Consider the following 24,087-nt stretch of genomic DNA (forward strand, 5'->3'; position numbering starts at 1 on the left):
GAGTTGGCATAAGGGTTCGACATGCAAGAATTTCAAAGATTTTACTGAGTTACAATTCATATAAGGAAATCAGTCAATTTAAATAAATTCATTAGGAACCACTTGGGAGCCAGGCCCAGCCAATCAGAAGGAATTTTTCCCCACAAAAGGGCTTTATTACAGACAGAAATACCCTTTAGTTTTATCAGCTGTCCGGGTGGCTGGTCTCAGACGATCCCGCAGGTGAAGAAGCAGGAAGTGGAGATCTAGGGCTGGTTACGTAGTCTGTGATTGTGAGGCCGGTTGGACGTACTGACAAATTCTCATAAACATTGAAGGCGGCTTATGGTAGAGAAATTAACATTACATTCTTTGGCAACAGCTCCGGTGGACATTCCTGCAGTCAGCATGCCAATTGCACACTCCTTTAAAATTTGAGACATCTGGGCCTCCCGAATGGCGTAGGCACTTCATGGCAATGCTTGAGGCATCACTACAGACCCGGGTTCGATCCCAGGCTGTGTCACAACCAGTCGTTGGTCCCATGTTGTCCGGGATAGGGCGGGTGTTAAGAAGCGCGGTTAGGCGGGTTATGTTTTGGAGGACGCATGACTCGACCATAGCCTCTCCCGAGCCAGTGGTGGAGTTGCAGCAATGAGACAAGATCGCAATTGAATATCCCACCCCCAAAAAATTGAGACATCTGGGGCATTGTGTTGTGACAAAACTGCACACTTTAGATTGTCCTTTTATTGTCCCCAGTACAAAGGTGCACCTGTGTAATGATCATGCTGTTTAATCAGCTTCTTGATATGCCAAACCTTACAGGAGTATTTGTCCTTTTTGTGCGTATGGAACATTTGTGATCTTTTATTTCAGCTCATGAAACATGGTACCAACACTTTACAGGTTGTGTGTATATTTTTGTTCAGTATAGTTGCAAGATGTTATACTTGTGGTTCGACTAAAGTTAGTCCCAGTGTGATTCTAACACCCATCCTCCCGGACCCACCTCCCTACTTTAGTTTCCGTCTTAACATTCTGTCTTAAGTAACCATACCATGAATTTGAGGTACCCCAAAAAATGTGTACTATGCTACATCCCGTCGGAGCGACCAAGCTGGAATCATTCATACACACACACACACACACACACACACAAGGAGCATGAGCAGAGAAGATAAAAATGCAGACTGCAGAACATTTTCTGAATATATTATTTATTTTGTAGGTTACAAATGGCTAAATTCAACAAATAAATAACTAATCTTATGTTCCAAAAACCGCATACTGCGTCAAACACATTTAACAACCACACACTATCAAAAAACATTAAAAACATTGCAATACTAAAAGTAACAATAAGAAAAATGACCCTAGAAAAACAAATACACCTTTGCTTTTATACATACATTCACTTTTCACGATTGTTTTACTTTCTCCATAAGCAGTTAGCTAGTGCTAAGTGGTAACATTTAGAACAAAATGTAAAATGCCCTCTATTGCACACATGGTTGGCTTTATCGGCTGTTTAGCTTGTAATGCGCATTAACCCATCTCTGATTGCATTGCTGACAGGAGTCCAGATCCACACAGTTTAAAGCTTAGCTCGATTTGCGGACACTGACTTTCTTGCGGGTGTTCTCTGTACAGCGCTCCATGATGAGTTCAGGACTGGGCCGAGGGGGGATGATGGGAGCCCCTTTCAGCTCACCCCCTGGACTAGAGCCCGCTGTCTTTGGCATGTTGTCTGAAAAACAACACAATAAACCAGGCCTAAATTAATGAAAGTAAATCTATAGAGGTTAGGGAATTATGAAGGCCTTTTATTAGCCACGGTCATCTAAATAATGTAAATACAATTCTGATCAATCTAACAGTTGGACATTGGATGAAGAGACTCCAAACTTTTAGAATTGTTTTAATCCATCAGATATTGACTGAATAGCACACAAGACATTGTACTGGGAGAGACAAATAATTTATGAAGATCAGGCATGTAGGAATTCAGGTATTCAATTAATTGTAACATTTCACTTTGTCTTATAATGCACGCATATATACATTTTCTTAGTATGAGGTAGTTTTAAATATTCTGAGAAGAAATTTGGAATTCTAGGGGTATTAAACTCAGCAAATAAAGAAATGTCCTCTAACTGTCAACTGCGTTTCTTTTCAGCAAACTTAACATGTGTAAATGTTTGTATGAACATAACAAGATTAAACAACAGACATAAACTGAACAAGTTCCACAGACATGTGTCACTGAACAAAGGGGGGGGGGGGTCAAAATCAAAAGTAACAGTATCTGGAGTGACCACCAGCTGCATTAAGTACTGCAGTGCATCTCCTCATGAACTGCACCAGGTTTGCCAGTTCTTTCTGTGAGATGTTACTCCACTCTTCCACCAAGGCACCTGCAAGTTTCCGGAAATTTCCATGAGGAAATGGTCTCCACCCTCAGATCCAACAATTTCCAGATGTGCTCAATGGGATTGAGAGCTGGGCTCTTCGCTGGCCATGGCAGAATACTGACATTCCTGTCTTGCAGGAAATCCTGAAACAGTACAAGCAGTATGGCTGGTGGCATTGTCATGCTGGAGGGTCATGTCAGGATGAGCCTGCAGGAAGGTTACCACGAGGGAAGAGGATGTCTTCACTGTAACGCACAGCGTTGAGATTGCCTGCAATGACAACAAGCTCAGTCCGATGATGCTGTGAAACACCGCCCAAGACCATGATGGACCCTCCACCTCCAAATCGATCCCGCTCCAGATTACATGCCTCAGTGTCATGCTCATTCTTTTGACGATAAACGCGAATGCGACCATCACCCCTGGTGAGACAAAACCGCGACTCGTCAGTGAAGAGCACTTTTTGCCTGTCCTGTATGGTTCAGAGGCGGTGGGTTTGTGCCCATAGGTGACGCTGTTGCGGACCTGCCTTACAACAGGCCTACAAGCCCTCAGTTCAGCCTCTCTCAGCCTATTGCGGACAGTCTGAGCACTGATGGAGGGATTGTGCATTCCTGGTGTAACTCGGGCAGTTGTTGTTGCCATCCTGTACCTGTCCCACAGGTGTGATGTTCAGATGTACCGATCCTGTGCTGGTGTTGTTACACGTGGTCTGCCACTGCGAGGACGATCAGCTGTCCGTCCTTTCTCCCTGTAGTGCCGTCTTAGGCGTCTCACAGTGCAGACATGGCCACATCTGCAGATGAGCAGGGACCCTGGGCATCTTACATTTGGTGTTTTTTAGAGTCAGGCGAAAGGTCTCTTTTAGTGTCCTAAGTTTTCATAACTGTGACCTTAATTGCCTACCGTTTGTAAGCTCTTAGTGTCCTAACAACCGTTCCACAGGTGCATGTTCATTATTTGTTTATGGTTCATTGAACGAGCATGGAAAACAGTATTTCAACTCTTTACAATGAAGATCTGTGAAGTTATTTGGATTTTTACGAATTATCTTTGAAAGACAGGGTCCTGAAAAAGGGACGTTTCTTTTTTTGCTGAGTTTATTTGAGAAGGTCCCATCACACCAATTTCCTAGGTGGCAAAGATCCGAATGGATATTGTAATTTATCGGCGTAGTAGTAATACACTCCTACCTCGCAACCCCAAACTGTTCACAATGTGTGTTCATAAGATACCGGAGTGACTCAAATCAATGTGTTATAAGATACCCGAGTGACTCAAATCAATATGTGTTCATAAGATACCCGAGTGACTCAACAAAATCAATGGGGGCCCTTGGGCATCTGGCCAATATATATAGAAGATTTAGATATCTGGTTAGATATTTACCTATCTAGCTAACATGGGCTAGTAGTTGATCAACTGGACATTTCTGACAGGTAATAAATACTGACAGCGAATGACATAAGAGGAAAACTGTCCATGCACTACCAAATTTTGAAATTTCACCTTGTACATTCTACTATTACAACTCTCAACAGCAGTAAGTTGAAAGCCTGACTGAGTTCCCCAAAACAAAAAGTTTTTTTATTTCTAGAAAATTATTCAGGACCCACAGTCTGTATTGACCCCTTAATGGGTCCGGATGTGGACCGTGGTCTACCTGTAGAGTATACCTGTAGAGTATATACCTGTAGAGTATGGCTAGTCTAGACTGCCTCATTAATTATTCATTACTGTTGTCACATTCGCTTGCATAATTCAACAATAATTGTTTAAAGAGAAGGATACACCCAATTTAAACTCAACAAACTTGTTCTAGGTTATACTGTACCTATCTATACATCCTTTACAGTGTTTACGGGGTCAGAGATAATATCACTATAATCTGAGTGTTCAATTTTACGGAAGTGGCTTTCATTTCAGCACATCTAATTTGTTAACATTTCAACTGTAATTAACTTTTTTCAACTGCACAAAAAATGAACACTCACCAAAATAAAGTTATCTTTCATCTATTTTTTGTAATATAAGTGTCGAGACAGTACGTTAAGTACCCGACTAAGAGTTGGAGTTCTTATAGGGATACACAGCGTGGCGTTCACATGGGGTCCACTGGAGTACGGATGTAAATATCTGCTGTTGGCAAATTAGCCCAACATCATTTGTTCAATCTAGTTAATTATCTTAAACTAAATACCATGACTGTTTTCTCATTAGCTGGGAATGTTGTTTGAAATATCCAATACAAAATTATTTGACTGATATTGTTAACCCACTGCATAACCCTTAGAAATAATAATTATTGTGAGCAGGGTATGCTGTTCGCATGCTAACACTCATTAAGATAGACTGATGGCATAGCTAACGATGGCTAGCCTTCACTGGCTGATGTTTAAGTAACTTTTGAGTGTAATGGAGTTGACTGGTTACTATGACATGAATATATATATATATATATATATATATATATATTCTCATCATGTCATTTGGATGGGAGCTATAATCCGGTTATAACATCACCTCCAAAAATCAACTCATTATTTCTTGAATTCAGGTAAAGTTAAACTGTTTTCAATGAGGATAGAAAACCGTGGATGTGTCCCTTTAGATGCATTTCAGCCATAACCGGAGTGTGTGACTGGTCATTACAAACATTTCTGCGGTCATAAAGTTAGTGGGAAAAAAGTATATGACACGCAAGAGTAGGACACAGTCGCAAGAGTAAAATGAAAGCAATCAATCCAGTGATATTTAAGTGAGTAGAATTTGCACCCCTCAAAACACAGGAAAAGCTAAATCCTCAGGTGGTCAGGGCATACGCATTGCTACTTTTATGGAGACTGCAATACACACAGAGTATACAAAACAACAAGAACACCTGCTCTTTCCATGACATAGACTGACCAGGTCATTTCAGTTGAAAGCTATGATCCCTTATTGATGTCACTTGTTAAGTCCACTTCAATCAAAGTAGATGAAGGGAAGGAGACAAGGTAAAGGAGGATTTTTAAGCCTTGAGATAATTGAGACATGGATTGTGTATGTGTGCCATTCAGAGGGTGATTGGGCAAGACAACATCTTTTAGTGCCTATGAACAGGGTATGGTAGTAGGTGCCAGATTCTTGTGTTAAGAACTCACACAACAGTTTCCCATGTGTATCAAGAACGGTCCACCAACCAAAGGACATCCAGCCAGCTTGACATAACTGTGGGAAGCCTTGGAGTCAACATGGCCAGCATTCCTGTGGAACGCTGTCGGCACCCTGTAGAGTCCATGCCCCGACGAATTGAGGCTGTTTTGAAGGCAAAAGGGCGGGGGATAGGTGCAACTCAGTATTAGGAAGGTGTTCCTAATGTTTGGTATACTCAGTGTACATCTCCGGGAGCAAGCCATTGCCGATACTGTTTGAAGCAGGGTCTCGGACGGGGTAGTATCTATCTTTCAAACACTTGGGATTATTAGATTGAGCTCTATCAAATCTATTTTATAAAGCCCTTTTTACATCAGCAGTTGTCACAAAGTTCCTTACAGCTGAGCTGTAAAGGAGTGACTATACTGAACAAAAATGAGCGCAACATGTAAAGCGTAGGTCCCATGTTTCATGAGCTGAAAAAAAAAGATCCCAGAATTGTTCCATATGCACAAAAAGTGTATTTCTCTCAAATTTGTTTACATCCCTGTTAGTGAGCATTTGTCCTTTGCCAATATAATCCATCCACCTGACAGGTGTGGCATATCAAGAAGCTGATTTAAACAGCATGATCATCACACAGGTGCACCTTGTCCTGGGGACAATAAAAGACCACTCTAAATGTACAGTTTTGCCATACAACACAATGTCACGGATTTCTCAAGTTAAGGGCACGTGCAGTTGACATGCTGACTGCAGGAATGTCCAGCAGAGCTGTTGCCAGGGAATTTCATGTTAATTTCTCTACCATAATCCGCCTCCAACGTTGTTTAAGAGAATTCAGCAGTACATCCAACCAGCCTCACAACAGCAGACCATGTGTAATCATGCCAGCCCAGGACCTCCACATCTGGCTTCTTCACCTGTGGGATCGTCTGAGACCCTGATGAAACTGATAAAGCCCTTTTGTGGGGAAAAATTAATTCTGACTGGCTGGGCCTGGCTCTCCAGTGGGTGGGCCTTTGCCCTCCTAGACCCTTCGATGGCTGCGCCCCTGCCCAGTCATGTGAAATCCATAGATTAGGGCCTAATTTATTTCAAGTGACTGATCCGGCCTCATCTGTGGCATTGTGATGTGTGACAACTGCACATGTTAGAGTGGCCTTTTGTCCCCAGCACAAGGTGCACCTGTGTAATGATCATGCTCTTCAATCTGCTACTTGATATGCCACACCAGTCAGGTGAATAGATTATCTTGGCAAAGGAGATGTATGCTCACTAACAGGGATGTAAACACATTTATGCACACATTTTGACAGAAATAAGCTTTTCGTGCATATGCAACATTTCTGGGATGTTTTATTTTAGCTCACGAAATACTGGACCAACACTTAACATGTTGCGTTTATATTTTTGTTTAGTGTTTCATGCTGAAACCCTCTGCTATTGACTATGTTGATGTTTTTTTATTTAGGATAATGTTTTACAACTTTGTCATTCTATTTTTAAATCTTATTCAATTATTTAATATATTTTGCATGTGATAAAGGCACACAGAGGGACAGAGATTATTAGACACCTGTGATAATTTGAAGTACCCAAAAGGGCCACTAGATGTCTTGTTATAAATGACATAAAATCCTTGAACTGATACCAAAATTCTAGTAGTTTACTGGTAAACTTGGAAAGTTTTCAGTAATATACCCTCCCTTTGCAACCCTAGGTATACCTCTGTTATTCCAGTCCTGCAGCGGGGACTGTGTGGAGGCCTTGGACGTCTTCCTGGGCTGATTGGGCCAGCCACCCTTCTGCTGCAGGAAGCGGCGACTGTTCCTGCGGTACGTGTCCTGGCTGATGCGCTGGCGCCCTTTGCTGTGAATACTTTGTGCATTGCGGATTGTTGAACTGAAAGCCAAAAGGAAATGTGTAAAGAGGAAATGAGAAGTTAAAAGAAAACGTTAAAAAGAGAAGTATCAATAGAGGAAAGACTATGGACTCGTCTTTGAGTTTTTATGCTCTCATAACTTTCTTTATCCATAGAGGAAGTCATTTCCTGAAGTTTGTAGTCCTACCGTCTGGGTGGGGGTGTCTGTCTTCTCATCACAAGCTCTTCCGACACCATCTCCTTCTTCTCTCCAGTTCTGTAGAGAAACATTGAGGGGAAGTGTCCCGTCTCCTCTCCTTTCCTATCCAAGACAATATGCACCCAACAAGCACTTAGAAACACTGTGTGTTTGTGGCTACATGATACAACAGTAGAAAATCTGTAAGTTACTACTGATCCAAACAGCTGCCTGACTGTGGACTGACTTTCATAGAGACAAATAGATAGAGAGAAGAGTAGAAGAGTACAGAATCAGCCTACATACCTGACCACCCACCATCCATCCAGGAGCTTGTGAATGACCTCAATAGTTTCCCCCGTCTCAAGAGTCAGCTCATCATCTTGTGCTGCCTTGTAGGCTTTGGTGGTTATGTAGAGTTCTCCTGTGGGGACAAACACACATTGGAATTATGAGCTCGAAGTCAACGCTTGTCTACCACCTAGAGGAAAGACTTCCCTAACTTCTTAAAGTTTGTTTCGGATAAAGGTGATATTATACTATGTACACTGCGAACACAAAACTTAACAAATCTCCTGAGACCTCACTGAAAACAGTATCACGAATCAACAGATATTAGATACAAATGTAAATGACTAAAATGTAGATAGTAAGGCTGGTAATTGCCAGGGACCTCATGATAAGCTATTACCACGATACTTAGGTGCAGATACAATATGTATTGAGATTCTCACAATTCTATATGTATTGTGATTCAATACTGAGATTTCATTGCGATTCGATATTCCAAACATATTGTCACCATAAGTCTGCTGCAGAGGAACAAGAGAGAGCCATGAGAAAATAAGTTTTGCTCAATCACGGAAATAAAAGTGCAGGTACAGCCAACTAGCGCAAAAATAATATTGTGATATTGTCAAAACTGTACGATGTATCGTCAAAAATAATATCCCGATATGTAACTATCGATCCCCCCCCCATCACTAGTGACACCATTATCCTCCCTGGCTCTTATTTTAGCTGGAGCCCTGGCAAGTGGGGAGACTTGCCTGCGTAGTTGGGATCGGCTTCTTCCGACTCCTCTGGTCCATCCAGGGGCTCTAGGTAAGAGGCGGGCACCCAGCCCCGCTTGGTATCACACTGGCAGAACCACCAACCTGCCATGGTAGAGGGGTCAAAGGTCAAGTGAACACTAAGGTCATGTTCAGTAGGGAATGCAATGTTAAACGTTTTTGGGGGTAGGTCCAGATACTCTCTCCCTGTTTCAGTCTGTTGTCTTCTGTTTTGTGCCTATTGAACATCACCCAGGAGCAGCAATAGGTTGATCACCTTAGGGATCACCATGTATGTTGCATTCAGTGCACATTGTCAAATGCACACTTTTGTGCCTATCATTTCATGCAAAATGTTCATGGTTCATGCTTGGTGCTGTCATCTAGTGTACACTGAATACAACACCCTGATATTACAACAACTACATTTTCAGATGGCTTTGCTCTTGACTGGGCCCATTCTTTGGGTCGACACTCACCATTTGGGCTTTTCTCCACAATCTCCACCAAGTCTCCAATATACAGGGTGATCTCATACTTGGAGGTGTGGCTGTAGTCAGCAATCACCCTGTAGCTTTCCAATATGATGGGGCCAGAGATCTCTGAACAGACGACAAAAATTACACTCTTAAATTTTTACGGTAGATCTCTTTATAGCAGGACTATAGCACACGAGAGCCCATATTCCCTCAAGTTTGGCTAGAAAAGTGTGTCTATTAGTGGGTTAATAAAAAGGGTAAAGACAAGAGACAGGCTCTTACCAGAAGTGTTGTCTCTCGTCTTGTCATTGGACACCACAAAGGTCTCATTTCTTTTTAAACTACATAGGAAACATTGAGAACTCACTTATCAATCCAGAAGTAAAAAGTAATACAGACTGAATTTCATTCCAGGAAGCTTTCCACTTCCCTAGTTCATTTCCATTCATGGATCTGATACAACAGGGTAGGCGTAAGCAATAACTCCACTGAGTTTCCGCCATATTGCTTTTCACCCATCCAGTCCTATCAGATCTGGGAAGGGGGTGAATGAGAGAAGAGGGAAGGGAACATCTTCCTGAAATGAACCAGGCTGCGTTCCAACTCCTTACCCTTCTCCAGGGGTGTGTTCAGTATGACAGAACGGTGTACAATGTTTAATTCAAAGGAAAGCTGGTGGGAGGAGCTATAGGAGGACCGGCTCGATGTAAATGTGTTTGATGCTATTCCATTCCAGTTATTACAATTAGCCCATCCTCATATAGCTCTGTCCACCAGCCTCCTCTGGTTCACTCCTCCGCATGCATTTAAAAGCAATGGATTGGTTCATACATGGCTGGAGGGAGTTGCCACCATATTCCTCATACCAGTCAATTATTTTTAAATCCATAATACATGTTTACATATTGTGTACATATTTCTCGTGTAGCTCAGTTGGTAGAGCATGGCGCTTGCAGTGCCAGGTTTGTGGGTTTGATTCCCACGGGGGACCAGTACAAAAAAGTATTAAAATGTATGCACTACTGTAATTCGCTCTGAATAAGAGTGGCGACTAAAATGTAAATGTATGGAGAAGGGTAGAGAAGCAGAATGTAGCTACAGTGTAGTGAGACTGCTTGTAGTTGTACTGACGGGTGTTGAGCGGGTGGGTTCTCGTCCTCCGGTCGGACCTTGAAGAGGCTGCGTACCAGCTGGCTGCGGGAGATCTTGGGGGGCAGGTTGATGAGAGAACTGCAATATTCAGCCAGAGTGCTCTGCCTGGTCTCTGTGCTCTTTTGGTTGTCCAACCACTTTGGCGCTGAGGAAAGGAGGGACCAAAGGGAATGAGGGACCAAAGGAAAGGGAGAAAACAGAGATCCTCAATTCCTTCTAATGGAATATTCAAAACTGAATACAGTGGTGGATGTAGATGTTACATGTTTATCTGTGAAAAACATTATTTAGCACGAAAACAAAACTAACATAAGGACTTTCCCTCAACAGGGCTCAAGTTTAACGTTGTGTTGATGCAACACGGGGAAGCAGAAGTTCCAAGCAAATCTCATGCGGTTTGTCTGCAATTTATCAGGTTTGTCTGCAACTTCTGCTTTCCCATGTTGCATCAACACAACCTTAATAACCACTTGAGCCCTGTTGAGGGAAAGTCAGTTAGTTAGTGTTAGTTAGTTTTGTTTTCGTGCTAAATAATATGGTTTGGATCACAAGTGGTCACAGCCTTCGAATTAAAAACATGCTGCCTTTAGGGAGAAATGAAAATGTTTGATAAAATCCAAAGTGTAAAATATGTAATATGCCTGTGTTAAACATACATAATCACTACCCATCCGTTTTTAAGTGTAAAGTAGAGGTCTTCACGGTCCAAAATGGACCTGGGGCTTTCCCACCCAGATCCTACATGCATAAATAAATCATGTAAATACAGATCCGTTCCAAACAGACGCAAGGACAACGAGACCCGTTCCGTATAGACCTGGTCAGATCTAGACCCAGTCTGATCCAAATGTGGGAAGCAGCAGAAAATTAATTCAAGCTCTTTTATTAACTGGAGCTGATAAAGCGTGAGAGGATGGAGAGAGGTGCCGCTCTAGCAGGCGGGGGAGGGGCCGTACTATGAGCGAGTGACATTTGCAGCAGGGAGGTATTGACTAAAACCAACCAAGCCGACTCGCACTATTAGATCCAACCCAGAACCATGATTTAATTTAGAATTAGTTATGGTTTACTGGTTAGAATTGTTGAAAAAACAAGAAGTACATTTGTCACATCTGGATTGCAGCAGCAGGTGTTTCCTTACACAAAGCATTGACTGAGAAAAAACACAAACACGCTACCTATTTTTTGTCTGTTCACCCAAGTGCATTCATCACTTACCTGTATATTTTTTTATGTTTTCAAATGAAGCAAAAAGGCAAAGAAGTGATTCCTCATAAAACCCAAATAAAAAAGGACCATGATTTTGGGGATCTTCACAAAATGTAACCCATAGAACAGTCCTTTTGGAGGAAGGATTGTTGACATATATTTGACATTAGATTCTAAAAGCATAACACAGAAATAATTAATAAACCTTAATCAAAGTTGGCATATTTATGACATTTTGGCCTTACCCAGGCCTCCTTTAAGACTACATAATGCTACAAAACAAAAATGGGTGTCATATGAAGCTTTACCACACTTGCTCTGTAACATGAGTAGCATTTTGATTACAGTAAGTTTTTGTATTTTTAAATAAATGTATGAATATTAAAATATAAAACAGGAATATTGAAAATATAAAACATTTTGTTTGGCGAATCTGTCAATATATTGTTGAACATAACATACGGGCATATCAAAGTTCCAGAGTGGGATCTCTGCTAGTTTTAAAGTTATGGCCCATTTTTCACAGAGATATTGGCATAGTATCATTTTCAACAATATATTGAAAACTCATTCCCCCCAAAATTGTTAATATTTGTCAATATTTATATATTTTTTTATTGAAATACTACTTATATTACAGAGCAAGCAGTAAAACTTCATATGACACCAATGTTTGCCTTGTAGCACCTACTTATGAAACACTAGGGAATCTTAAATGAGGCCTGGGTAAGGCCAATGATGTCATAAATATGCCAACGTTGATCATTTATTTCTCATATGCTTTTAGATACAAATGTCAAATACATGTTAACAAACCTTTCTCCAAATCCCTATTCTATGGATTACATTGTGAAAATTATAATTTTTTTGCCTGGGTTTCGTGAGGAATCACTCAAAGGACACTAGGATTACAACATCACTTCTATAGTAAATTGCCGAGACATCAATACTTTCTTTAACCATGATTTTCCACCTAGGTGCTCAAAGTGCTTGACATAGTAAGGTGGAAACTCACCTCATCCACATGCTGATGGTGAAATGGAATGACCTGTCTGAGAAGTTGATCTATAGAGGGTATCCGGAGATCTACACCTTTCACGTGTGTAGCTGCCTCACACAACTTCATAACCTGCAGGCAACCAGTGCCAGAACGCTAACCACACATCAGCTTTCATGGTGGAGGGGTAAGCCGTAGAGCAGATACATGTCCTCACCTGGTAGTTCAGGGATGATCCTGTCTTTCTTATTGATGTCACCCGCCTCAATGGGGAACATCTCCTTCAAGGATTTCTATAACCCAGACACATTATCAACTGACTGCAGATTAGTGGGGGTAGTAGGAAGGCAGGCATTCAAAAGCATTTACACAGCTGTCCATCTTTCCTACTTTTTGCCTTCAGATTATTAAGTTGTGTGAGGCAGCTACTCACGTGAAAGGTGTAGATCTCCGGATACCCTCTATAGATCAACTTCTCAGACAGGTCATTCCATTTCACCATCAGCATGTAGACCTTCAGAGAAAGTAGTCAAAAACATAAGTGAAGAACTCCAATCAAATGCTCATCAGAAATTACTTTTGCTGAATGAAAAATGTAATCAAAGCAATTTAATGTTAACAAATATACCTGGTCATTAAATATTTTTAAGCATTCTCTTTTGAGAATCTCCATTGAGCATTCTTTTTTAGTCGATGACCAGGCTTAATCTGTGTCTGTGAAACAACCACAAGTATTGCATGAACCTGCAATGAACCACTGTGTATTTTGGTCAACAATGGTAGTCTCAAACTCACATAGTGCTGGCTGGGGAAGAAGCGTTTCTCAAAGCCCAGCAACTCCACATGCCTGACATAGATTTCCTCCATTGTGAGATGCAGAAGAGTGATAATCAAGAGTGCTGGGTGAAAAGGGAAGATGGCTTTATAGCAACAGAGTGAGCTCAGAAAGCAGCCACCCCCTGTAGGAGGGCGTCCCTCAACAGATACCTTGGGATCCTCACGTAGCTATCACTCTGGTCTTTTACTGAGAAACGGTAATAACCTTTATTGCACAGATCCTATTTATTGCCATCATCCATGAGTTCATTGGGTCAATTCATAATGTCAGTATTTTTTTTTCTATGCGTCATGCGTGAGATTTCAGAGTTCATTCAAGGCCATCATCTCAAATATACTTCAGTTAAGTTATAAAGCTGTTATAGTCAAGAATACAGTGCATTTCACAACAGCTTTTATTGATTTATCTCACAGAGATAATAAATGTTGATTCAAAGACATAAACAGATCAGATCTCTGAAGATATTGTTGTTGTTATAGATCTACTCAGTATAAATTAAGTTATATGCATCACTTATCGGGGTAATGTACATACATTTAACACTAACAAGGATTTTCATGATATAGAAACATGGCAAGTGTATACAGAGGGGTGACTGACTCTTGGAGCTAAACAAATACATGTGCTTCTGATCAATGTTAAAACAACATTCAATCTAAAAATAACAGTTAATACAGCATCCATAGATCATAGCCATAGGAGAGGCTAGGGGGGGAATCCAATTCAGATCATTGAACCAAATGCAGAGGAAGATATAACAAGGATGAATGAATCAGAGGGTCATAGTAGCACATACTTTACTTCTATTTTCCTCAGTGTTGTTCACAGCAACCTTGCTGCCACAAATGTTGGGTTTCACCGGGACTTTTACAACACTGAGCATCAGCAAGGTTTGTGATTTCAAAAAGTTTCATAATTTGGTAAAAAGGAACAAAAAACGGTTTAGAAACCCGAACAAATTCATATTGGCTGTGTGTGCTTCCTCTTTCCAATAATAGTTTTATTGTTCTGTTAATGATAGCCTAGGCTGGATTCTGTAGAGAGTAACTGTAACCAAAAACGGTTTACACAGGATGCAGCAGAATGGTAACTTCAAAAGAAAGGTACAAAAACAGCATATGTTTTACTGTCCTAGTTGGGACCTAAAATTGATTTCCATTCAAAAATCATATTTTTCCCTAACCCCATAACACTAACTGTAAACCTAAGTTTAAAATAGCCTTTGTTCTCATGGGGATGTGGGAAATGTCCCCAAGAGGGAAAATGTCCCTTGTTTTTACTATCCTTTCCGAGACTTTGGGGGATTTACGGTACCCACGAGGACAACAACAAAATAACAATGACAAATAACAGATTACTAGCTGGTGAACCAAAATGGATGAAGAAAAAAATAAAAACCATCATGCAACCTCATTCCTTTTTGCATTCCTGTGATGACCACATTGTAAAGTAAATTGCCAAGCCATCCCCAACCCCTATGACCCATGGGTTACCTGTGACACATTACCACTATGAATTAGTCACGGCAGTCCACAACGCACAAAAGACAAACCAAACAGCAGTTGTTTCAATTAACAAATAAAGTTTTATATGTAAGATGGATAAATAAAAGAGCAGAATTATTGTTTATTATATTATGTGTGACTGGTCCTATAAGAGCTCTGTCACTTCCCACGAGCCGGGTTGTGACAAACTCTCACTCATTCTTATGTTTAATAAATATATTGTATAGTGTGTGTGTGGCAGGCTTACAATGATGGCAAAAAACTAAGTTTGAGAGTGCGCTGACCCTGGTGCTAGAGGGGGTACGCAGCAGGAGGTTGAATGTTTGAAGGGGTACGGGACTATAAAAAGTTTAGGAACCACTGCTCTATATCATTGAATATATTGTCTAATCCAGGGATGGGCAATTCCAGTCCTCGTGGACCGGAATGGTGTCACTTTTTCCAAATGCCAAGCAAACACATTTGATTAAACTAATTGCATTCTAAACTAAAGAGCATGATTAGTTGATTATTGGAGTCAGGTGTGTTAGCTAGGGCAAAAGTGTGACAACAATCAGGCCCCCGAGGACTGGAGTTGCCCATCCCTGGTCTAATCCAGGGTTTCCCAATACTCTCTTTGGGCCCCCCCAGAGACGTTTAACATTTTGGTTTTAACCCTAAACACCTGATGCAATTACGCAAAGTCTTGATGATTAGTTGACTAATTGAATCAGGTGTGCCAGTTTAGAGTTAAAACTAAAATGTGAAACATCTAATCTACACTGTGTACAAAACATTAGGAACACCTGCTCTCTCTGACCTAAAATAGCGGTGTCAAACGCATTCCATGGAGGGCCTAGTATCTGCTAGTTTTTGTTTTTTCCTTTGAATTAAAACATAGACAACCAGCTGAGGGGAGTTCCTTACTAACCAGTGACCTTATTTCAATCAATCAAATAAAAGTGTGGCGGGGGAAAAAACAGACAGTCCCAACCCCCCAGTCTTGTCTCATCACTACAACTCCAGTACGGGCTCGGGAGAGACGAAGGTCGAGTGTCATGCGTCCGCCGAAACCCAACCAAGCCGCACTGCTTCTTAACTTCTTGGTGACGGGGCAGTATTTTCACGTCCGGGGGGGTGGGGGGGGGAGCACTGACTTCGAGGTCCAGAGTTGAGTTTGAGGGGTCTATAAATTGAGGTGTGAATATTGAAGTGCAGAAAATTAATTAGAACCCTTTAACACATTGTCTTCTGTCAGATGGTGTTATTCTAATGTGACAAGTGTCTCCAGGAGCCATATCTAACTTAAGACAATGCAGTGTCCCTGTCACTGCTCTGGGGCCTTAGGATTCCCTTTGACCTGAGCGACAAGAGCCGCCTGGTGGCCATCCAACATCACTCCAACAACATCACCGTGAGCTCCACTGCTGCTAAAATAAACTGCAAACCTTTTTCTTGATGTCTTCTCTAATCTTTCCAATAACGGACTATGCCGTGTTCTGGTTCTCCAAAGATCTGTCCAATCTTGCCTCCAATAAATATTTCAATACTGGTATTCGAAGTGGAATTTATTTAAAAATCTATTTGTATTACATTTAGAGAATGCAGACTTGGTAATGCAGCAAATTGCTGATACAAGATGACTTAATCAGTTGTGTTACTGTTGCAATCCAAAATGATCTACAAATAAATGTAGAAACGACGCACAAGTATTTAAAGGGACCCCTTATGTTTTTGTATTGACATAATTTAGGTGTCCTAATTCAGACCTCTGTCCACACAAGCTTTTAAGTATCTGTCTAGTATTTTCTACTGGTGTATTTTCAGGATTTCTACACCTCCTTTCTCAGTCAGACTGAGCCAAAGTCTCCCCCTTTCTTTCATGTCTTTTTATGTGAGCTTTCAAGTTTCCTAATTGAGTAAAACATTTACAACAGACACCGCACTGGAAAGGTTTGTCACCAGTGTGTACTCTCTGGTGCACCTTCAGACTCCCTGCAGTAGAGAAAACCTTCCCACAGTCAGAGCACGGGTAAGGCACTCCGCCAATATGTTTAGCCTTATGAGCTAGTAAGTTTGCTAACTGAGAGAAACTGGAGTCACATTGATTGCACTGGAAAGGTTTCTCTCCGGTGTGCCGTCTTTGGTGAACTTGCAAGGATGCCAATTGAGCAAACCTTTTACCACACGTAGAGCAGCTGTATGGCTTCTCACCGGTATGGATTCTCTGGTGTACTTTTAGGTGAGCTATCTGAGTGAACCGCTTCCCACACTCAGAGCAGTCATAAGGCCTCTCCCCAGTGTGTGTTCTCTCGTGGGCCCTCAAGTGTGCCAACTGAGTGAAAGTCATTGGACAGTTTATGCACGGATGAGGGCCGGGAGGCCCATTTGGACGACCTCTTCCTCGTCCAGTGCCAGGAGGCTCATTTGGACGACCTCTTCCTCGTCCAGTGCCAGGAGGCTCATTTGGACAACATCTCCCTCGTCCACAATTTCCCCGTGCCACAAACTGAGAAGAAGTCTTTCCGTCTGAGTAAGGGCCCTCTCCAGTCTGTTCTTCCTGTTGTGGTTCCAAGTCATTTGACTGAACAGAATACTTTCCACAATCAGATATTAACTCTTTTGCTTCAGAAACTTCTTCAGAAATCTCTTGTATGTAGTCAATTGATGCTGAGGCATAATCCCCCATGTAAATATTGGATAGGTGTTCTCCTGTGTAAGAAGTACAAGGTTGTGTTCAAATTAACTGGACAAAGTGTAAACAACCTCATGCAAAAATGGAGCCTGGCACCCACTGATAGGCTACACCTATACACAAAGTTGTCCAACTATTGGTTTCTGGAATAAACACAGCCTTGATGTGGCACAACAATAGATGACGAAACACTCAGTAGTAACTTACCAAAAGTGGCCGTGTCTCCAACCGTGTCTCCAACCTCCACAGCTAGTAGAAATGGAACACATCAACTGACTGGACAAAGTAACTAAGAGTTGAAAAATATACAGCAGTGTTTTTCTCAAAACTGTCACTTACGTGGAAATATGACGATAAACCCATCATGCACTGGTTCAATAGTTTCCACTTGTTTGACAGTCATGTTTGTTGATTCTGTTTGGGGGCAGTCTTCCGGCCTCACAGTCCCCATGTTAAGGGCATGAGCCTCAATGCACCCCCTTTGGATTTTGCAACAGTCCACTAGTGTCAAAGATTATTTCGTCAGTACGCCCTGGGCTGGACCGTGGCTGTCAGGACCACAGGAGTTGACCTGGTCTGAAAATCAAACAAGGCATGTCTCACTCTGTGTGCAAATTATGCTAGTCTGATCATTAGCTTCGATAATAATTTCTGCGCCAGCTAACGTTACCTAGTTAGCGAGCTAACCCCTACAGCTACGCCTAGCATTGCTTCTGTGTGGATTGGATCGATGTAATATGTCAGCTAGCTAACAAGTTTCATCTTGCTCTAATATGCCAGGTGGAATTGTTGCCCAAACTATACCAACTCAGATCTCCACAAGTACCTAAAGGGCTTGGGATTGATTCCTTGAAAATCACTGTCTGTAGCAGTACGTTAACAACACATGTTTAGCTAAACTGTCCTTTTGTTGTTTCATTTAGCCAGGTTGCCTAGTTACTCACATAATACATTGTCGGGGTTTTGCATAATAGCTAGGTGAACGTGTTTCACCAACATTAAATTAAAATTAGGTACACCTTTGAGTTATCAATTGCACGTCTAAATAGACCCCAAACATCAACCAACACGCTCCATAAACCCGCACATTCCGCTTCCGTATCTGTGTTGGTTGGAGGACTTCCGGTCCGAAATGTTCTTCTGAACGTCAAAATAAAAGTCCTGATAATATTATTGAAACTTAAATAAATCATTACTTGCTAACGGCAGTCAAACTTTTAAGAGCATAAACATGTGTTGTATAATATAGGCCTACCCATTGATTGAATATTAAACCATGACTGCGGTGCTTAGTTCAACTAACCTAACCCCATCATAACCCAAAATGAAAGGATATTTTACTACAATTTTTGTGAACGTCTTGAAGCAACCTCAGGGACCGACTGAGCCCCCTTGTTACTGGCTCAACAGTAGGTCTTTTGCCAAGATAACCAAACCACTTTACAAGGTTACTAGGAGTTAGTTTAAGGTCGCTATAGCGTGAATTCGGCAAGAGTGGGACATCATATAAACTGGGACAGATTCATCCTGATGAATAGCCACGGGAAGATGTTTGAGGGTGTTTTTTTGTGTGCCCTACAGACAGCTATATCGGTCTGCTAATACAGGACTAGTAAGGGCCCAGCACACTACTTTTGTGAATAATTATTTTAGGGGTGCTGCAGGACCCTCAGCACCCCTATGTCCCATGACTATGTCCTGACACTTTTAATTATTGGTCTGACAAGAGAATCTAAACTATTGTTACTAATGGTGCTTTCAAGACAACTGGGATTTAAAAATAAAAAAACAAGGTCAAATCATGTCAGCGATCTCCAGGTCGGAAAGTCGGAGCTCTAGAAAGATGCCACATTCGTTTTTTGTTTGATTAGGAAACATCTTGAGGATTTCAGAAATGTACAGTATGTGTTGGGCTAACATGTTGGATCAAGCATCAAATCAAATGTATTTATAAAGCCCTTCTTGCATCAGCTGATATCTCAAACTGCTGTACAGAAACCCAGCCTAAAACCCCAAACAGCAAGCAATGCAGGTGTAGATGCACGGAGGCTAAGAAAAACTCCCTAGAAAGGCCAGAACCTAGGAAGAAACCTAGAGAGGAACCAGGCTATGAGGGGTGGCCAGTCCTCTTCTGGCTGTGCCAGGTGGAGATTATAACAGAACATGGCCAAGATGTTCAAATGTTCATAAATGACCAGCATGGTCAAATAATAATAATCACAGTAGTTGTCGAGGGTGCAGCAAGTCAGCACCTCAGGAGTAAATGTCAGTTGGCTTTTCATAGCCGATCATTCAGAGTATCTCTACCACTCCTGCTGTCTCTAGCGAGTTGAAAACAGCAGGTCTGGGACAGGTAGCATGTCCGGTGAACAGGTCAGGGTTCCATAGCCGCAGGCAGAACAGTTGAAACTGGAGCAGCAGCACGGCTAGGTGGACTGGGGATAGCAAGGAGTCATCATGCCAGGTAGTCCTGAGGCATGGTCCTAGGGCTCAGATTCTCAGAGAGAGAGAAAGAAAGAATTAGAGAGAGCATACTTAAATTCACACAGGACACCGGATAAGACAGGAGAAATACTGCAGATATAACAGACTGACCCTAGCCCCCCGACACATAAACTACTGCAGCATAAATACTGGCGGCTGAGACAGGAGGGGTCAGAAGACACTGTGGCCCCATCCGATGAAAACCCCCGGACAGGGCCTAACAGTCAGAATATAACCCCACCCACTTTGCCAAAGCACAGCTCCCACACCACTAGAGGGATATCTTCAACCACCAACTTACCATCCTGAGAAAAGGCAGAGTATAGCCCACAAAGATCTCCGCCACGGCGCAACCCAAGGAGGGGCTCCAACCCAGACAGGAAGACCACGTCAGTGACTCAACCCACTCAAGTGACACACCCCTCCTAGGGACGGCATGGTAGAGCACCAGTAAGCCAGTGACTCAGCCCCTGTAATAGGGTTAGAGGCAGAGAATCCCAGTGGAGAGAGGGGAACCGGCCAGGCAGAGACAGCAAGGCGGTTCGTTGCTCCAGTGCCTTTCCGTTCACTTTGCTCCAGTGCCTTTCCGTGACTACACTCAATCATAGCACCTACTGAAGAGATGAGTCTTCAATAAAGACTTAAATGTTGAGACCGCGTCTGCGTCTCTCACATGGGTAGGCAGACCATTCCATAAAAATGGAGCTCTATAGGAGAAAGCCCTGCCTCCAGCTGTTTGCTTAGAAATTCTAGGGACAATTAGGAGGCCTGAGTCTTGTGACCTTAGCGTACGTGTAGCTATGTACGGCAGGACCAAATCGGAAAGATAGGCTGGAGCAAGCCCATGTAATGCTTTGTAGGTTAGCAGTAAAACCTTGAAATCAGCCCTTGTCTTGACAAGAAGCCAGTGTAGAGAGGCCAGCACTGGAGTAATATGATCAAATTTTTGGGTTCTAGTCAAGATTCTAGGAGCCATGTTTAGCACTAGCCAAAGTTTATTTAGTGCTTTATCCGGGTAGCTGGAAAGTAGAGCATTGCAGTAGTCTAACCTAGAAGTGACAAAAGCATGGATTCATTTTCCTGCGTCATTTTTGGACAGAAAGTTTCTGATTTTTGCAATGTTACGTAGATGGAAAAAAAGCTGTCCTTGAAACAGTCTCTATATGTTCGTCAAAAGAGAGATCAGGGTCCAGCGTAAAGCCGAGGTCCTTCACAGTTTTATTTGTGACGACTGTACAAACATCAAGATTAATTGTCAGATTCAACAGAAGATCCCATGTCTGCACGGTTCACTCCTGAAAGTTGCTCATGCCTGCAGCCTTCGGACACGGTTGATGGCCATAAGCGGGGGCCATCAAAATTCCCTCATCAATGTAGTGAAGTCAGGAGGACTTTAAATTGTATCATCTCACAAAATGGCTAGACCTTCATCTAATAGGAATAAGGCAGGAGCCATTGGCCCTTCATTAGTACCTGACTATACCAGTGGAGGCTGCTGAGGGGAGGACGGCTCATAATAATGACTGAATTGGAGTCAATGGAATGGCATCAAACACATGGAAACCATGTGTTTGATGTTTTTGATACCATTCCACTCCAGCCATTACCATGAACTCCCCAATTAAGGTGCCACCAACCTCCTGTGGACTATACTATATATAAGACTGAAGAAAACACGATAGGATAAACAATAGTTGTGACAGTACACAGATAAACCTGGTCAAACTGGTTTCCCTCTATTGTTCCCAGGCAGCACCTTGTCCCTGATTCGCGGATGTCCAGGTCAATTCTAGTTATTCCAGCGCTCCCATTCCATATAATGTTGCGTTCACACGAGTCTCACCTGTTCAGCACGGCAATGAGGACAATGTTCATCTTCTTTGGAATGCTTTTCACCCTTTCAAATGCAGGTATGTTATGATTTTGATCTTTTTTTTAATTAACCTTTATTTAACTAGGCAAGTCAGTGAAAAACAAATTCTTATTAAACCCTAACGACACTGGGCCAATTGTGCACTGCCCCATCACAGCCTTTTATGATATAGCCTGGAATTGAACCAGGGTCTGTTGTGACATCTCCAGCACTGAGACATTTACATTTCTATAAGATTGAATACTCAGTTTGTCAAAACCTTTCTGACCTAGAAATTGTAACATACAAAGTCAGAATTTGATCGAACATATCCTCATCTTAAACATTTGAAAAAAAACAGTGCATTACTGTATCTTTTGAGAAGTGTTTTAAGCAACACTGATGATTCATTATTCATAACATGTGGTTATTCCTTTTCCAAATTGTTGCTTACTCTAGAATTCCAAGTGAGCCTTCTGAAAGAGTCAGATGGAGTTGTAACAGGCAGGTTTGCTGACTCTTTACTTTTGAGCCTGCCTCCATGTGCTTTGGCAACACAGAGTGTGACTTTGGAGTACAACAACACTGACACCAACGAGAGTAGTGAGTGTTCCTTTTGGCCTTTTGTCTCCTAATAAAAATGTGATTATGGGAGGAATCTTGCATAACTCTCCATTCAATTGCTAAAACCAATTATTTTGGTTTCCAAATATTATTTTGGTTTCCAAATATTATTTTGGTAACAATAGACAATGGTAACAATGGTCATTTCGAAAATACTAAACCAGTGATATTTTTTCATCATTGTCATTAGTAATATTTATAGTACCGGGGTACGAATGTCTCCTTCCACAGAAACTTTGGTCAATATATTCAAAGTGCTCCCCTGTCGGTTCAGAAGGGACATCATCTCAAACATCGAAAATAATGGCCAGTTCACTACCAGCAGAAACCTGGGTTATCAAGTGACAAATCTCACCACTGGCTCAACATACAGGTAGATAGAGCTATTTTCCCCTTACATTTTCATCGTCCTGTATTTATCTTTTTTTTCCTCAAGATTTTTGACCACAATTAAATAGCTGTTCTATTTATTTCAAGGCTTCAGTATGTGGTAGGGGCAGAGAAGAGCAACATTCTGGAGGTCTCTACAAGACAAGGTATTTGAAGACAGTAGGACCCATTGTCTTTCTATGTCATTCTACTAACCTTTATATCTGGAGTCTATATTCACCACCGTCACATACAGGTTTCTGACTCCAGTTGCAAGTAAACAAAACCTGAAACATAGTTTTTGTATGCTCTTTATTTCAGTCAAAGACCCCAACCAAATAGACTCTGGCCTGCCAGCACGCAGTGGAGCCATGGTGGTCATCACTGTCATACTGTCTGTTTCCATGTTCATTTTGCTGGTAGCCCTCATTGTCACTGTTGCCCATTCCCTTGGTGGGGATTAAAACACATCTCTAAAGTCTGAATTTCACATTTACAATAGATTTGATATGGATACATTTATACTTCATATGCAAACACGCATATACAAACACTTCATATGCAAACACGCACACTGCACATTATTTAATGATACAGTACCTTTGAACAATATTCTATGAAGAATCTGTTTCCAGAACTTTATAGTACATTTAAAACCTTGCATTATAGTGTTTAATGCAGTTTCAACTGCTGTCTATGGTGTTAGCTTATTTGGAGTATGACTGAATTAAAATGGTTTGAAAAGTGAATTGTATTTTTGTTAATCATACCAAGAATCCCACTTAATTGTTAATTGATTGTCATAAATTCCCAAGGCTGATGGATTATTATAACACCATTCACATGTTGAATATGAAATGTTTTTGTTTTACTGCGCCGCTTAGTTTTGACAAATTATATATATATATATGTGGAAATAAAAATTAAACAACATTCCAATGTTACATTTCATTATTATTAATAGCAACAAACATAATTAGTCAGCCTACATCAACTTCTTAGCATTGTAAAACTTTTGATAAAAATGAACACATTTTCAAATTCTTATGATTTGTCATATCCGAGCCCTTGTTCAACTCTATCGCCTTGCGAAGTGCACTGAGCAGGCGCTCTCACATAGTCAAAGGAGTCAGAGTATAGATCCAGACTAGGTGGAGACTACAGACTGCAGGACTTGCTATCTAGTCCTTTCTCCACACGGTCAGGGTCAGCAGACCACAATGATCAGCCCTTTCAAGCACATCTTGGAGCTCAAACAAAT

General features: G+C 41.6%; 2 protein-coding genes across 6 annotated transcripts; one reads left to right on the plus strand and one right to left on the minus strand.

The window, feature by feature from the left end:
* Nucleotides 1-1,182: 1,182 nt before the first annotated feature.
* ncf1 (neutrophil cytosolic factor 1) lies at nucleotides 1,183-18,621 on the minus strand. 5 transcript variants are annotated; one of them, XM_021617659.3, is made up of 14 exons: nucleotides 18,442-18,621; nucleotides 17,837-18,073; nucleotides 17,705-17,746; nucleotides 13,276-13,379; nucleotides 12,914-12,994; nucleotides 12,698-12,773; nucleotides 10,254-10,419; nucleotides 9,405-9,463; nucleotides 9,123-9,245; nucleotides 8,641-8,748; nucleotides 7,898-8,015; nucleotides 7,601-7,714; nucleotides 7,258-7,433; nucleotides 1,183-1,729 (listed from the first exon to the last, which is right to left on the minus strand). In XM_021617659.3, exons 2-14 carry the CDS (start codon nucleotides 17,946-17,948, stop codon nucleotides 1,584-1,586), a joined length of 1,425 nt encoding a protein of 474 aa, XP_021473334.2. In that variant the 5' UTR covers nucleotides 17,949-18,073; nucleotides 18,442-18,621; the 3' UTR covers nucleotides 1,183-1,583. The 5 variants fall into 5 exon arrangements, with proteins under 5 accessions (XP_021473334.2, XP_090042193.1, XP_090042194.1 ...); XM_090186069.1 differs by lacking the exons at nucleotides 1,183-1,729; nucleotides 7,258-7,433; nucleotides 7,601-7,714; ... (6 more) ...; nucleotides 12,914-12,994; nucleotides 13,276-13,379 and adding exons at nucleotides 16,353-17,199; nucleotides 17,239-17,514; XM_090186067.1 differs by lacking the exons at nucleotides 1,183-1,729; nucleotides 7,258-7,433; nucleotides 7,601-7,714; ... (6 more) ...; nucleotides 12,914-12,994; nucleotides 13,276-13,379 and adding an exon at nucleotides 13,699-17,514.
* On the plus strand, nucleotides 17,966-23,575 carry upk2 (uroplakin 2). The gene is made up of 6 exons (XM_090186071.1): nucleotides 17,966-18,093; nucleotides 21,735-21,891; nucleotides 22,293-22,436; nucleotides 22,689-22,830; nucleotides 22,935-22,993; nucleotides 23,148-23,575. The coding sequence occupies exons 1-6, from the start codon at nucleotides 17,968-17,970 to the stop codon at nucleotides 23,288-23,290; spliced, it is 771 nt and encodes a 256-aa protein (XP_090042197.1). The 5' UTR covers nucleotides 17,966-17,967; the 3' UTR covers nucleotides 23,291-23,575.
* The last annotated feature ends 512 nt before the right edge of the window (nucleotides 23,576-24,087 follow it).

The sequence above is a fragment of the Oncorhynchus mykiss genome, chromosome 10 (genome assembly GCF_057628025.1).
Source record: "Oncorhynchus mykiss isolate SJ-2025 chromosome 10, ASM5762802v1, whole genome shotgun sequence".
Lineage (NCBI taxonomy): Eukaryota > Metazoa > Chordata > Actinopteri > Salmoniformes > Salmonidae > Oncorhynchus > Oncorhynchus mykiss.

What these genes read in the sequence shown, in the direction of transcription:
- upk2 (XM_090186071.1), top strand. Translation starts at nt 17,968, where the DNA reads ATGCACCCCCTTTGGATTTTGCAACAGTCCACTAGTGTCAAAGATTAT. An exon ending in TTTCACCCTTTCAAATGCAG is followed by an intron (nt 21,892 to 22,292) that starts GTATGTTATGAT and finishes TGCTTACTCTAG; the next exon opens with AATTCCAAGTGAGCCTTCTG. An exon ending in ACCACTGGCTCAACATACAG is followed by an intron (nt 22,831 to 22,934) that starts GTAGATAGAGCT and finishes ATTTATTTCAAG; the next exon opens with GCTTCAGTATGTGGTAGGGG.
- ncf1 (XM_021617659.3), bottom strand. Translation starts at nt 17,948, where the DNA reads ATGGGGACTGTGAGGCCGGAAGACTGCCCCCAAACAGAATCAACAAAC. An exon ending in TCTTCCCCAGCCAGCACTAT is followed by an intron (nt 12,995 to 13,275) that starts GTGAGTTTGAGA and finishes CTTTCTCTGAAG; the next exon opens with GTCTACATGCTGATGGTGAA. An exon ending in GATGGATGGTGGGTGGTCAG is followed by an intron (nt 7,715 to 7,897) that starts GTATGTAGGCTG and finishes TGTCTTGGATAG; the next exon opens with GAAAGGAGAGGAGACGGGAC.